Source organism: Trachemys scripta, chromosome 9 (assembly GCF_013100865.1).
Source record: "Trachemys scripta elegans isolate TJP31775 chromosome 9, CAS_Tse_1.0, whole genome shotgun sequence".
Lineage (NCBI taxonomy): Eukaryota > Metazoa > Chordata > Testudines > Emydidae > Trachemys > Trachemys scripta.
The window spans coordinates 39,843,297-39,859,049 of NC_048306.1; the positions used below are offsets into that span (position 1 = coordinate 39,843,297).

General features: G+C 47.5%; 1 protein-coding gene across 2 annotated transcripts in view; it reads right to left on the minus strand.

The window, feature by feature from the left end:
- The window catches only part of GABRA3 (gamma-aminobutyric acid type A receptor subunit alpha3), a 127,727-nt gene that overhangs the window by 13,713 nt on the left and 98,261 nt on the right, over window positions 1–15,753 (minus strand). For both annotated transcript variants that reach the window (XM_034781521.1, XM_034781522.1), the window contains 4 exons: window positions 14,834–14,916; window positions 8,421–8,564; window positions 5,932–6,084; window positions 987–1,198 (listed from right to left, as the gene is read on the minus strand). In XM_034781521.1, the coding sequence (XP_034637412.1) occupies window positions 987–1,198; window positions 5,932–6,084; window positions 8,421–8,564; window positions 14,834–14,916 (592 nt within the window). The remainder of the gene's footprint in view (window positions 1–986; window positions 1,199–5,931; window positions 6,085–8,420; window positions 8,565–14,833; window positions 14,917–15,753) is intronic.

A 15,753-nucleotide genomic window follows, 5' to 3' on the forward strand; every position in this document is an offset into this window, starting at 1 on the left:
TCGCCATGAGTTTTCAAAAATAATGGCTAATGGCTCTGCAATCTCACCCACCAACTCCTTTAGCACCCTCGGATGCAGCGCATCCGGCCCCATGGACTTGTGCACGTCCAGTTTTTCTAAATAGTCCCGAACCACTTCTTTCTCCACAGAGGGCTGGTCACCTTCTCCCCATGCTGTACTGCCCAGTGCAGCAATCTGGGAGCTGACCTTGTGCGTGAAGACAGAGGCAAAAAAATCATTGAGTACATTAGCTTTTTCCACATCGTCGGTCACTAGGTTGCCTCCCTCATTCAGTAAGGGGCCCACACTTTCCTTGATTTTCTTCTTGTTGCTAACATACCTGAAGAAACCTTTCTTGTTACTCTTAACATCTCTTGCTAACTGCAACTCCAAGTGTGATTTGGCCTTCCTGATTTCACTCCTGCACGCCTGAGCAATATTTTTATACTCCTCCCTGGTCATTTGTCCAATCTTCCACTTCTTATAAGCCTCTTTTTTGCATTTAAGATCAGCAAGGATTTCACTGTTTAGCCAAGCTGGTCGCCTGCCATATTTACTATTCTTTCTACACATCGGGATGGTTTGTTCCTGCAACCTCAATAAGGATTCTTTAAAATCCCACAGCAGGCAGTGAGCAAAGGAAGAGAGAAATTGAACCACACAGAGACGTGCACAGATGCAACCAGAGAGAGACAGACACACTTACATGAGTGCACACACGCACAGAGAGAGGAACAGATGGAGACATGAGTGTTGTAGGGATTTTTTCCCAGCTAACGATAAAGACAATGTATTGCACCAGCCCTTTCTCCTTCCACCCCCAAGAACCGCTCCAGTCAAGACCTGAATTGATGACCCCAGTGAATAGCATCCAGCCTACCGAAATGTGCCGGGCTGCACGTTACCCACTCCTGGTCCCAATGCAGCTCTCTCGTGGGACGTTTCTTTGCCCTCCCGTGCTCCCTGGCCTTGCCTACAGGACTCACCTTCATCTCCTGGGCCTCCAGCACCTTCTTGCCATCCCAGGCCCAGCTCCGCTTGGTGAAGTAGTTGACAGTAGCAAACTCGATCAGCGCAGAAAACACAAAGGCGTAACAGACGGCTATGAACCAATCCATGGCCGTCGCGTACGCCACTTTCGGTAAGGAGTTTCTGGCGCTGATGCTCAGTGTGGTCATGGTGAGAACGGTGGTGACACCTGCAGGAACAAAGCAGGAGAGGACAGTGCTGTCAAAACATGCAACCATGTTTGTGTGCCTGGTCAATGAGCTCTCTCTTCCCACTCTCTCTTTGACCTCCCAGGAAGAGATGCCATCACACCCATGGACCAAATGCACCAAAGGTGCAGGTAGGGCCAGTCCCATTGATTTCACTGGGCCTGTGCCCACTTACCTCAGTAATGAGTTTGGCCAGATGCGGGATTCAGGAGGCCTGAGTTCCATTCCTGGGTCTGCTACTGGCCTTCTGGGTGACCTTGGGCACGTCACTTCACCTCTCTGTGCCTCAGTTTCCCCTCACATCTCTTGTCTACTTAGGATGGCAAACTTTACGAGGCAGGGCTAATCTCACTATGTGTTTGTACAGAGTCTAGTACACTGGTGCTTCTGGTTGCTACCATATAAAACAGCAAACAGTGGTAGCAGTGGTAAGGTGCAGCCAGACAGGCAGATCTAACTGGACATTTGTGAAGGAGCTGCTATTAGGACATTTAAAATTGTGTTTTGAGGAGTATTTAATACCTATCTGTCTGTGCTCCCCTCCTTAATTCCTCCCACAAGAAAATAACTAACACTTAAGACTTATACAATCTTTTCCATCTGCTGACCTCAAAGAACCTTACAAAGGTGGGTGAACACAATTAACCCCATTTTACAGATGGGGAAACCGAGGCACGGAGTGGTGACGTGTATTGCCCAGATCACACAGAAAGTCTCTGGCAGAGCTCGGAATAGAGTCCAGGTATCTGGACTTACAGGCTGGAGCTCTCACCACTGGACCACGCTATCAAGAATTTTTGCAATTATTCATTGCAAAATGGCCTTTTAAACAAATGACATTCTTCATGAAAAATTGTTAACAGTGTCAAAGCTTTTCAATTCATGTGAAACTCGTGTCTTTTTCAAGTTCAATACAGCAACCTGTATTTCTTTTGTGGACACAGAATATCTCAGAAGTATCCCTAGCATACCATACCACTTCAACACGACAAATAAATATATGTTTATCTGGTAAGGTGGGGTGGAGTTTAGTGACCGGCCTGGAGAGTGGGCTTCTCTCCACAGCATGCAAGTTAGACGTGGTTGGGAATTTGTCAATGAAACTTTTTTTTTCCCATCAGAAAACACTGATTCATTGAAACCGACACTGTTCCTGAGAAAGGCTGTGTTCCAATAGATTTTTGGACTCAAAAATTAGTTTTTAAAAAAGTTTTGAAATTGTCAGAAGATTTCATTTTGATGTTTCTGAAATGAAAAGTTCTGGTTTTCCGGTTCAAAACAAGATTTCATTTTGAAATGTAAGCCATTTATAGTTTTTATAAAATGGCAAAAGTGAAATGAAATGTTTCAAAATTATTGAAACCTGAACCGAAAGGCTTTTTGCCTTTTCAGTTTACAAAGATTTTCTAGATTTTGACTTTGTCCTGATTCAGGATGGGTTTTTTTTTATTTTTAGATCTTGAAACTTTTTATGGGACAGGAAAAAACATTTCCCATCCAGCTCTAATACAAGACTCCCCCATAGCTCCCTGCCCATCTGCCTCAAGCATGATCTGCAAAGAGGAACTCTGAAGGGATGTGTCTCCATGGTATGTTCAGTTTTGGCCTCCCTGCTTAGACTGCAAATACGGGTGCCAGCTCTGGGGCACCCTGCCCCTGGGCAACTGGACTGAGATCAACCAATTCATTTCACACAGGCCAGCACACATGGAGATCTGGACCAGCAACCTGAAAGTGAAAGACTCCGTATCCTATTATCCATTCTCAGAGCCTCCAGCTTCCCATACATGTGCATTACCAGGAAATTAAACAGCTTTCCCTACTTCACTTTTCTGATATCACTCACCCGGGGAGGAAATTTCTACATTTCAAAGTTTTCTTTGCTTTGGATCTTATAAATGGACCCACTTTTCTTTTCTTTTCTTTTCTTTTCTTTTCTTTTCTTTTCTTTTCTTTTCTTTTCTTTTCTTTTCTTTCAATTGCCAGACATTCACTATTTAATGTTTTTATCAAGAACATTATTGAAATCCTTCATCTATTAGAAACCTGGTGCGAGGCAAATGAACAAGGTCAAAAACTTGGTTGAAAGGGTTTCTGCTATTACTGAGTGTGACAATAGTTACTGTCTTCCCCACACCTCACACAATCTAAGGTTGCTATCACCTGCCATCATAGGTAGAAGATTAAAATATCATGGGGGACGGAGGGGCTGGGTCCAGCTCTATCCCAGCCCAGTGCACAGGGATCCAGAGGGGTGGGGAGTGGGATGCTGGAGTGCAGGCCTGCCCCGAACTCACCCCAGCAGAGATGGCTCCACTCCTGTCCCATGGGGCTGGACTCAGGGGATGGAGAGTGAGCCCTCCCACCCTGCATTCATCCTGGCTCCATCCTGTCCCATGGTCTGGGCCCAGGGATTGGAGAACGAGCCTGAGCAGCGGCGGCTCCATTCTGACCTTTGGTGATGGCCTGGGCCAAGCTCCTGCTCCGGCCAGTTGGCTCTCACCACTAGGGGAAGGCTCAAGGCGCCCCCTGCACATGGCATGCATCGGGACTGTGACTGCAGAGATGGGCATGTGCACGGGGGCAGCCAGGCAGCTGGTGAGATGGTGAGGTGGATAGATTTTGGGGGGCTGAGCCCCCTCTAGCTCTAGCAGACTGCCACCTACACCTGTCATGCTTAAATGGAGCCCTCTCTAATACCAGCAATGTTGTAGAGGGAATGAGGAGACCCTGGTCTCAGGCCTTGGCAAGTAAGTGAAGGAGGAATTCATTTTAAAATAGTTTGTTAATATATTTGTAACTCTGGCCCGACCTTCCGCCTCTGACAGCGAAGTGAAAAGATATTGTGTAAAGAAACCAAAATAATTACAAACAATTTAAGGCTCAGTCCTATTGACTCAGAACCAGGGATCAGCACATGCACAGGTCGGACCAGGAGCGTAATCTGCAGTACGAGCTGTGTATGCAGACCCATAGCCCTCTTCCCCATTGACACCTGTTACATCCCGCAGCCAGTTCTGTGTAACTGGCTTATCAGTATCAGGATTCTTGTTATTATTCAGGAGAGCTGATCAGGAATTTGTCGACAGATAGTTTTTTGCTGAAGAATACTGATACTTTGAAACCCAAACTGTTTCTGTGAAACAGGGTCAGTTTCGATGAACGCACTGACTTGAAAAATTTGGGGGGGAAAAGTGTCAATATTGTCGAAATGGAAAATTTCAGTTTTTGTGTTGAAAATCTTTTCATTGTTAAAATAGGGAAAAGGTCAGAAGCGAAACAAAACATTTTGAAATTATCAAAACAAAACATTTTGACTGACCCAAATTGATTTTTTTAAACATTTTTGGTTCATGAAAATTGTCAATATTCTGAGTTTTCATCCCCATTGGGATGGGAAAACTTTTTGATGTCTTGAAAATCTTCATGGGAGGAGAAAACTGTTTGCTGCCCTGCTCTATTACTCAGCACTGATTTGGCATCACTTGGGGTTTTCTCACTGATTCCAATGGCTGCACTATGGGCTATTCTGAGGAACACTAATGGTGTGTAGGGTGCTGTGGGAAACACAGGGGAAGGAATGGAGCTCACAATCTAAATCAGTCATATTTCCAGTAAAAAACACTCCCCACCAAGCACAGTAAAATCTATTAAATAGCAGAGACAACAGAATGTTCTGTTTACATGAGGGGCCACTGGACAATCAAATTACATTAATTTCTGCCTGGTTCTGCCAACAGATCAACAACATCCATGATCAGTCTGAGAGCTAACAGTGTTATCCAGGGCACCTGAACTCGGTCCACTGCCTAGAGAAAACCAGCAGCAATGCTGTCTCCAAGTTGCACCTAGCCTCAGTCCTAACTAGAGGGAACGCAAGGCCGAAAGTAGATTCTGCTAGCATTGTAAACCTTCTCAATGACCTTCCCCACGGAGGGCAGGTTTTAACCTAAGTGCTAACTCCTAGGCTCACGGATTTCAGGTAATGACTGGCTAACTACAGAAGAAAGGCTCCGACACCTGCTCCTTACTCATCCTGACTTCCTTCTTGCTTCTCAGCCATCCTCATCCTGTTCTGAGTTGCCTCCCTCCTTGCCTCTTCTGTTCTCAAGGTGCCTCTTTCCCCCTTGTGTCCCATGTGGCGCATAGACATAAGCGGTTAGGCTGATTAGAATCCAGGCCAGCAGTGCTTCGGAGATCAGGATTCTGGTTACTTCAACCTTGCTGCTTGCCCGCCAGATAGGCATTAATAAGAAGTTTGAGGAAGGATAAAACCCCCATCACTAACATTACTCCTTAGAAGTTAAAATGAGAGGTGGCAACAGACACAACATATGACTGTCTATGCCCCGGGGCTGGCATACTTCAGCAGAGGGCAACGGTTCACGTGAATCCAAGGCACCTATTAATAGGTGAGAGAGAACAGACTTCACCGATCCCCAGCACAGCTCAGCAGCCCTGCACACTAAACTGATCCCCAAGCAGAGGGCTAGGGATACTTCGGAGATATGCTGTGTCCACAAAAGAAATACAAGGTTCACAAATGAGACCTTCAGGTAGCACAGGGAGGAGCACCAGACAGATTAGAAGACACTGGCAGGCAGACAGACAGGTGTGGTGCCATTCCCTTCAGTACTATGGTTACCTAAGCAGCCATGGTTGCTCTTCCACTGAAATCCCTCACCCATCAGCATACTGCGTGTCAGAAACTCACCGAATACAGTCCGGGCGGGAACAGACTCCCTGTTAAGCCAGAAGGAAACCTGTGATAGGATGACTGTCATAATGCAGGGCAGGTACGTCTGGATCACAAAGTACCCAATCTTCCGCTTGAGGTGAAAGTGCGTGGTCATGACGACATATTCCCCTGGAGGGACAGCAGGTTAGAGCAGAAAGCAGCAGAACAGTTGTTACTTGCCAGGCCTGAACCAATAAATCCTCAGTCCAGATCTCACAGTAGCATTTTTATCCCCAGAGGGCATGAGTCGTGTGAACATCCCGGTCCTGTAGGGCTGTATCACCTGATATTGCAGCATGTGTATAAATTACCATCTGACGTATTATGATACCTCATGATAAAGTAGATCATACTACAATGGCATGAAACTGGTATATGTTTGTTGCAATACAAAATTGGGGTCTATGTCACTCTTGTATACAAACATAGAGATTGCTTTGCATGTGGGTAGGTGGACGTTGGTGAGAACTGTCATCAGCCAGAGAAGTGATATAAAGATCCAAGCACTAGAGCCCCTTTCCTCAGGACTTGACAAAATGAAAGCAAACCAACTGAAAACCACTGAGCAACAATCTCCAGTGGCTTTCCCTGCTTCACCCAGCCCAGAAAGAGAGAAGACACACCCCTCCCACCTGCTTCTCTTCTGAACCAGCTTCCACTCAATTTTATACTCCCCCCCCTCCCATGCAGCCATGTGATAGGAAGGGCCCAGTAACCCTTTACAGACTGCATCACCTTTACCTTGTCACAGTAGGAGTCTGGTACTCTCTATGGTTTGACAAAAGACGTTATGATCTGTCAATACCCAACTCCTCCCTCGTATCGTTCATTTGGAAGGTCGGGACAGGATGCTGGTTGTTCAAGGCTTGGGGTGTGACCCAGTGAATTATGTCTATTTGCCATCTCTATTTTCCTTCCCCTCCCTCTGCCCCAGTGCTCAGGGTAATGCTGAATCTTTCAGTTTGGCTTCATCACTGCTGGAACACGGTGTCCTTTTGTTTTGACTCTAGCTCTGTTAAGCCATTCTGCATTGGTGTCTTTTGCAGATTTCATACCATTTCAGCCTATTACTTTGTTATTATTTTTACTACAACTTGAGGGCAGAACTAGATCGAATATTATAACATTTAGTTCTCTGGACTCCCCACATGTCCTCAAGGGAGGCGATATGAGCTGTTAAAGACGGATACAATTAACATCAAGTGCAACAGAGAGGAAATATCCTAGAACTACTGGCACACACACACAGAGAAGGAGAAAGTTAGAAGAGACACACGTGGGGTAACTGCAGCTCTCTGTACCTGAATTCACAGGGGAAAGGGAGGAGCGGCAGATGGGGAGAGAGAGAGATGATTAGTATTGGTCATTAAACAGAAAACATTTGTTTGGGACACTCTTCTAAAACTGATGTAATATTTGCTGAAGAAAATTCAGTGAAAATCAGAGTGAGCAACATCAGCATGGTGGCCTCTCTTCACCCGTGACATTCTTCTGGGAGACTGGAAGTTCAGCCAATTCAACTGCACCCCCAGGTGATGAGAAGCAGCTGGGCAAGGCGAGAGAGTTACAAAGGCACACGTGGCTGTTAGCTGTCTGAATTGGTTTTCAATGGGAGTGGGCAGAACGACGCTTGTCTGCCAATGGAAGTGAATGGCAGTTGGGCACCTAACTGCCATTTGTGCCTATGAAAACCTCCCTTGACACTTCCTCTCCTGCTCCATTGCCCAACAGAATATGAGCAGGTGTCTCTGCTGCTGCAGATGCTGTGTGGTACCTTATAGTGTGGATATGCTCCATCTACAAATACCCCAGCATAGGGAGATAAGCTCTGCAATGCTGGGGTAGGGTCCTGAAAAAACTGGATATATTCTATCCGCCAGTCTTCCTAGCTAGGCATTTTTATGGCACTCGACACAATGGTACCTGAACACCAGCATCATGTTATGGAGCTCTCCTTCATAGCATGGACATGCTGTGTCCACTCGAACAGCTGAGTGTCACATCAGGTGACCCTGTGCAGCTGGAGATTCCGTCCACCATAACCTAGGAATGTTCCCTCTCCCACCAGCCAGCTTGTTCTTACGGGGTGCTGTGCTGCTTATCCTTCAATACCTCCCTCGGCTCTGTCCAACAACAAGAACACAGCGTGGTGTTAAGGAGTGTTGTGATGCCCATGCATAGCCTGGACTGCTAGAATGGCTCCATCTCCCATCATCCCAGCTTGGATATAAGGCTACTGTGATGCTGACCATGCTATTCTTGGATATGATCCACTGCTTGCAAGTGTCACTGGAATCACTAGAAGTTCTGCCTTTGACTGAGATACCCCCTGTGGCTCCAGTTTACTTTGCAGACATGATGGACCCAACCACGACAAAAATATACATTCAATTCACATGGGAACACCCCACCTAACAGCTCACACAGCTCTTATGTCCACTTCCAGCCCCACCTCACTCCAGTACCTGTACTGGATCGGACTGTCTCTGTTCCGACCACATGGCCCAGGAGGTCATACTGATTCAGGCGAGATCCACCTTTGGCCACTTCCACTGATTTATCCTTCCCCAGCGTCCAGGAGTAGATCACCTCTGTCTTTGTGTAGGCATCTGCAGAGGAAGAGGAGGAAGGAGGTCATGCTTCTGACCAGCCTAAAACATACCAAAGATTTGGGTCCACATTCAGCCCCGGTGCATCTTCAGAGGAGCCACAGCGAATAATATGGTCAGTTAAGTCTAACCACCAGATGACTTTAGAAACAGTTAATCATATAACCAAAGTCAGGGCTGTCTGTCAGATGTTTAGAGTTTAGGGAGGGGTCGAAGGACACTGTAAGGGGCAGCGCACTCCCCTTTAACGTTCTGGTCTACCTGGCAGTGACTTGTCATTTCTGAACACATTGGAACATGGAGAGCTAGCTGCTTCTCTCTGCTCTAGCATCTGCCTCAGATATCGGTTGGGCTGCGTCAGAAACAGAATCTGGATCTGGCAGGCCTGGGTTTCCCAAATCACAGCTATTCTGTATACAGAAGCTCCTTTGCTCCTAACTCCGTCCATGCTTTTGAAAATTTGCCCCCTTTATTAAATGAGGCCCATGCCACCATACAAATGGCATGGACTTTCTCCTCAAAGAGCTTCTGAGCTTCCTCTCTCTCCTCAGTCCTCCATCTTCCCTCCCCAGGCAGGCAGCTGAGCAATCAACTGGGCTCTACTCTGTCCTCTGCAGTGCTCAGCCTCCATGCCCCTGCTCCATTGGGGCCCTCACTAACACACAGTCACCAGCACATTGGTCGGGGATAATTAGTCTAATAAGCTGGGGATCTGAGGAGTGCTGGGCTCCAGCCACTGGAGGGGTGTGTGCACTTTCTGCTGAACATTAGGTCATTTCTTACCAGGGTGAGAAGAAAAAGGCAGAGATCGCCTCACACTCACCAGCCTGCAGCTCTTGACACCTGCCATTAAGCTCCCCCCGTGTATGTGAAAAACTGGCTCTTTAGAAAGTTTTCCCTCCCCCATTCTGCTCCCTCCCCCAGTGTTCGGCACTGTGCAAGAACAAATCGGTGCTCCAGCTACCTGCTTGGTTACTGTCTCCATGCACCCCTCCCCTCCGCCAGCCTCCCCATGTGCTCACACACCCCTTCAACCCTTCCACCCCATTCAAAAACATACTCATGTTCACACCATCCCCACCTGCACTCCCCCCTTACACTTGCATGCACAAACACCCCACTCACACTTATACATACTCACATGCTTGCTTTCTCACTATTTCCGACCCCGCAGCATTCAAAAATCATGAGTCAGGCTCCAAAGAACCATGAGATTGTCTTAAAAATCATGAGATTATACACAAAACAATACATTTTGGATTCTTTGCATTTGCCCTCTCGGGCGGGAGTGTTTAGAGAGTCACATTTTCAAGATTTTCACCTCAATCAGGTGGACTGGAAATGGCCTCATTGTAAAAAAATTATAGCTGGGGTTTTTGCAAAATCACAGGACTCCAGGAGCTGGCACTTGAAGAAAAACACCAAATATCATGAGACTTGCAATATGCTGATAACTCTGATCTCTTTTAACCTCCCACCTCCTTTCCCCCTGCAGTAAACCAGCGAGTCCCCCTGGCTCAGCAGGGGAGTTGCTAGCTGTTTCACTGGAGGGTAAAGAGAAGTGGAATCCCATGTACTTCACTGCCACCTGCTCCTCTCCCCCCACTAGGGAAAGAACTTGCAGCTCAAGTCTATCTCAAATCCCTGTCCCCTCAAAAAAGACATCTAATGGGCCTGAGTTCTCCTGGAAGTACTGCAGGGGTGGGAGGAGGTTGTAGACAATGAGGTGCATACCTTCAGATAGCTCCATGGCAGTCTGTGATGCAAGTTCCCTGACATGGGTGTTCAGAACCAGGGACCTTCCCAGCCAGCCAGAGGCCATTAGCTGTACCATAAGGGTCAGATGTCAAGATTCCTGCTTTAATCCACCCCTGACTGCAGCTCCCTGAAGTGATCATGTCTACCGCAGAAGCCTGCTAAACAGATGCTGGGAAAGGACACTGACAAGAGATTTTTAACTCTTCCCCTTTCCCTAGGTTTTCCCTACAAGACCCAAAATGAGACCAGGATATTTTTCTGCAGGATCGATGATGGGTCAAATTCCAGCCTGTGAAGTTTTGTGGGACATTGTGGGTTGAAACTTCAATGATTTGTCTAATTAAAAAAGAAAAGCCATAACTGCATTTTTGCTTTTGGCAAACCTGTTAAGTGTTAAGGAATAAAAGGTGATTTTGATGAATGGGCGATGTTTCTCTGTGCATAATGGTGCTGTGTAAGCACTTCCAGCGCAGCTCAGCTAATGCATCTTCAACCTGACCAGCAGCGCTCTGCTTTTCCAAGCCTGCCCTTCTCCCACCTCTGCCAGTGCACCGGCATCCTGATCTGTAGCACCCCCTTTTATTCCAGTCCTGGATCCCCACAGTCAATGCACCTTAATCTTAGACTAGAAACCCTCCTGTTATTTCAGTGCTAGACATCCCCCCCCAGTGTTATCCTGCATGCAAATAAGGTTGTCAACTCTATAACAGTTGTCCTCTGGGACAAAGGCATTCCTTGTGTCATGTAGCAGTGGCACAGATATTTTGGGTCCGTTTAAAGCCCTGAAGATATTTCTGGTCTGTTTAATATCTTCGTTGCACAATGTGGGGCAGCCCAGTCCAAATCAGGACTGTTAAGTGGCACAACTCCTGCGGCATCCTCTGCTTCTCTAGTCTTGGGTGTCCCCGGCATAGATGTCCTACTTTGAGCCAGACTGCATGGTATTTTTCTGGTGTGTGTGATGCTGGCAGACCAGGTGCCAGCTCATGCCATGTCTCAATGGATCACTGACAAACACATGGCTGAAATCGGCCTGGCTCACCTGTGTGTTAGTGTTGTTAAAATAGGTGTTAGAGTTATAAGAATGTGTTTAGTGTTTAGACTTTATTGGATGCTTGTAAGTTGCTGCATGCATTAATCTCATCTACAACATATATCCCCATATTGTAAGGCAATATTTGAGCCATTGTGTTGTAAGCCTCTGTGACTGTGTAAATCATCAGGCAGGAGAGAGACATTAACCAGTGTGAAGCGCTGGTCTCCAACAGACGGTGTTAAGTCCTGCCCAACAGGAAAGGTCCATGGACACCAGACAGACTATTGTGGAACATTAAAGAGGACCAAAGATGTTTGTTTTGCCCTTCCCCCCCATGAAGATGAGTCATGCAAATGGATTCCTCCTGTCAGCTGTGTTTGTCACTAAGAGCACAAATGAGGAGAGAGATAAAAACCTCTAACAAGACGGAACAGGATCTCTCTGCTGCTTGGACTCTTGGGGACAAGGTTTACTAGGCATAAGCTAGAGATCCCTAGCGTTTAGCCTGGGTTAGCCCTAAAGGTCACAAAGAGCTTGCTTATTATAGAAGCATCTATTAGTTTTTGAAACTTAAGATTGTAACTCATTTGTGTTTATATATTTACCTGCTTTAACCTTGTAAATAACTCTCGTTTCCTTTTCCTATTTAATAAACCTTTATATATTGAGAGACAAGGTGGATGACATTGGGCAAACTTCTGTTGGGGAGAGCAACAAGCTTTTGAGCTTACACAGAGCTCTTCTTTAGGTCTGGGAAACATACTCAGAGAGTAGTAGAGCAGGGGTGGGCAAACTTTTTGGCCTAAGGGCCATATCTGGGTATGGAAATGGTATGGCAGGCCACGTATGCCCAGTGAGGTGGGGGAAAGACTCTATGGGGTGTAGCATGGCGTGCTCTATAAGGGATGTTACCGAGGTGGAGGGAGAGGGGACCCATGGGGTGTGGCGCCGGAGTGGGGTGGGAGGCTCTACAGGGGTGTTACCGGGAACTGCTAGGGGCCCTGCCAGCAGTGACACCAAGACAGCTGCACCAGGTACTGCCATGGGCGGAGGCACCGTAGCTGGGACGGTTGTGGCCCCTGGCCGGTTTCGAGGCTCTCAAACATGGAGCTGTAGGAGATTGGGAGAGGATTGGGCGCGCTGCCGTGTAGCGGGGGGCTGCCATGTAGGGGCGGGCTTCCAATCCCGGAAACAGCATGGTGAAGTCGCGCCTGCGCAGCGTGGCTCTGCGTGCTGGAAGTTGGTGCTCATCAAGGGAATTGTGAGTCGGGGGCTGGGGAGCGCTGGGTGGGCAGAGTAGGGAAAGCCCCTGACCCCGCTCCCTGGTAGGAGCTCAAGGGCTGGATAAAAACATCTGATGGGCCAGAAGCAGCCCGCGAGCCGTAGTTTGCCCACCCCTGTAGTAGAGTGTCCTGTGAGTACATTTCTCAGACTTGAAGAAGAGCTCTGAGTAAACTTGAAAGCTTGTCACTCACCCCAACAGAAGTTGGTCCAATAAAAGATATCACCTCACCCACCTTGTCTCTACAACAATACTGCATACAACAAATCTTTATACAGTTTATTATAGGATTGGCTATGAGACAGGTTAAGATTTTGTCATGGTTATTTTTAGTAAAAGTCAGGGACAGGTCTTGGGCAATAAACAAAAATTCACGGAAGCCCATGATCTATCCCTGACTTCTACTAAAAATAACTGTGACAAAATGGGGCTGACAGGGAGGATGAGAATTTGAGCCCTGCTGTGGGAGGGGCGGGGGGAGTCCGGCACCTGCCACCTCTGCAGCTGACAGTTTCAGGGTCCCCCGCACTGCCCATGGCAGCTGACAGCTGTAGAACTCACAACCAGTTTGAGGATTGTGCCCTGGTTCCTAACAGTCTGCCCTGAGCTTGGCACTCATGGTCTTGAGTCACTGCAGCATGGCATGACAATGTGCACATACATCTCCTAGGGAGCACGAAGATACCTTCAAACTCATTTCACTTCTAGTCCTTGGAACAATGTGCACACAGGGGTTGGTTGGTGGGTTGGTGAAAAGTGAAAGCTGCTGGGCAAAGCTTGGCTCCCTGCTTTCGAGGGACCGCTCTACCCTGCAGCCACTGGGAAGGCTGCCACCGCTAAGAAGTGGCATAGGGACGAGAGATTGGCAATGATCCATTCAGCTTGCCAGGATCCTCAGAAACCTGAGCTGAGTTCTGCTGAGTCTTTAAAGAATATGTCTGGTGAGTTAAAGGGACACTGCAGAAGCCCTTTAAGCCTCAGATCTGACTAAGCCTAAACTTCTTACAACTACGTGGTGACCAGTTTCCTGGTCTGTGGGGGGATTTGCTGAGGGTGCACTCCTCATGGGGGTATAGGTGAGGTTTTGATGCCATTCTACTGAAAGTATGAGCCGTGTGCTCAGACACTGTGCTGATGGGTGCCGTATGGATACTGATCATAATCACGGCCAGTTTTATAAGCTCTCAGCTTCTTATTTCAACACTCCCATCATTCAGATACTGAAATATTAAAAAAAAAAAAATGACACTCCACCACTGCGGGGGCCTGCCAAAAATGTGTGCGAGAGTCTCCTTCCTCTGCCCTCTCCCTCCAGGCCTGCGATGGGATCTGAGCTGCAGAGCGGATTCCAGGCTTTGCTAGTGTAGGAGCAGATGCAGGGTTAGCTACCCTTGCCCCAGAGCAAGCTGCTCTTCCTCTGGGACTCTTCTCCTGGAGTGTCCATCCAGGACACTGTTTTGTTTAGTTGGGAATAGGTAACCCTCAAGGGTTAAAGTAGATTGAACCAGATGGGCAGCTCTCTGCTCACTAGGCAAGGAGGTGGTGGCTATGTGTAGAGCTATGCAGAGGAAGGTGATTCTGTTTCATGGAGGATTTAGATATTTCAGAATTTGATTTTGTTCTGATTGGGAATGAAAACAACCAATTTCAGAATTCTCCACAAGAGGGAACAGAGCCCCAGCTCCAGGACAGCTCAGCTGGCAGGTACTCTGGAAGTGGGGACCCTGCCCAAGAGCCCTGAGTCTGACAGCTTGGGAGTTCAATAGTTCAATAAACCCTATGGACAAAGGTTTCATCAGAGAAATGCCACCAGCTCCAGCTCTGTGGGACAGAGAGCTGTGGGGGGAGCACTGCTTACCCAAGCCAGAGAGAGGTGAGTGAAGCTGTTTGTCCCCGTACTAGCCTGGTAACCTTACAGTGAGACCCAGGGTCACTTACCCATCCCTGGAGTCCAAATTACCTGCAGCTGCACACACACAGCTCCTATGGACCACAGTGGGAACTGCTGCACAGCACAGTTTGATTTCATTATATGGAGCACCTGGCAAATGTGTGGGTGCTGTATGATTAACAATAATGCCATCTAAAATACCTGACTGAAGGTAAATTAAATAAATAAGCTACCAGCATATGGGCACACAAAACTGTACTGTGTGCCCTTCCCCCTTTAAGAAGGTTGAATTAGGCACTTACAGCTCCCAAATTTCAGCGGGCAGGCATGCACGTCCATTGGGAAGTCCTCCAGGTGCATGGGGCACTCAGCGTGAATGGTTAACCTACAAGACAAACATAGGCCGTCGTTGTAAATGCTCATCTGCTAAGGATCCAGCATGGAGCTGCTGCTGCAGCATCTTGTCCCATATCCACCAAAGTCTACACAGTTTTAAAATGCTGACTACTAGCAGATCTCTTGGCAGCAGGGCCTTGGGTATGGAGAGAACAGGTTGCACTCAATTCTTGCCACCTTCCCCATTTTGCAAACTGAGTCCTACCGGCCAAGTTCACCTTTATCCACTAATTGCCATCTCGAAAATCTATCAAAATCCTGTTCATTTGTTTGCCTATGCATTATGTGCGGAGAGATCATTAACACCTCGTTCTAGCAATGCCAGGGGTTGCATTGTGGACCTTATTGCAGAGCTGATGGATTATACATTCAGAGTCTCCACATGCTATATGGTTACTAGGGTTAGACAAACCATCAAAGCACTTCAGAGAGTAAAAACCTGGGAAGAACTGGGCACAGCTCTTCATTACCTTCCTGAGCTCCCTGGAATCCAGGACAATGTGCCTTCTACTACAGCAGGGTACAATGTACGCCCCTAAGCATGCCGGCCAGACGGACTGGCTGATGAAGTAGGGGTATCTTTAGGCCACAGTTCCACTTCTTCCTACTCCCTTATGGCCCCCTGAGAGGGTGCAGAGATACAGACCCTGCACTTTGGGAAGGGCAGGGACTGTGATTGTGTCTTGCTGCTGTGCAGAGGAGGGGATTGTTTGTCAGGGACTCCTTGAGCGCACTCCCCGACTCTCTCCACACATACATCCTTGTGAATCCATGGAGCAGCAGGACATAATGTGGTCCTATCATCACTTCACCTGCACATTAACAT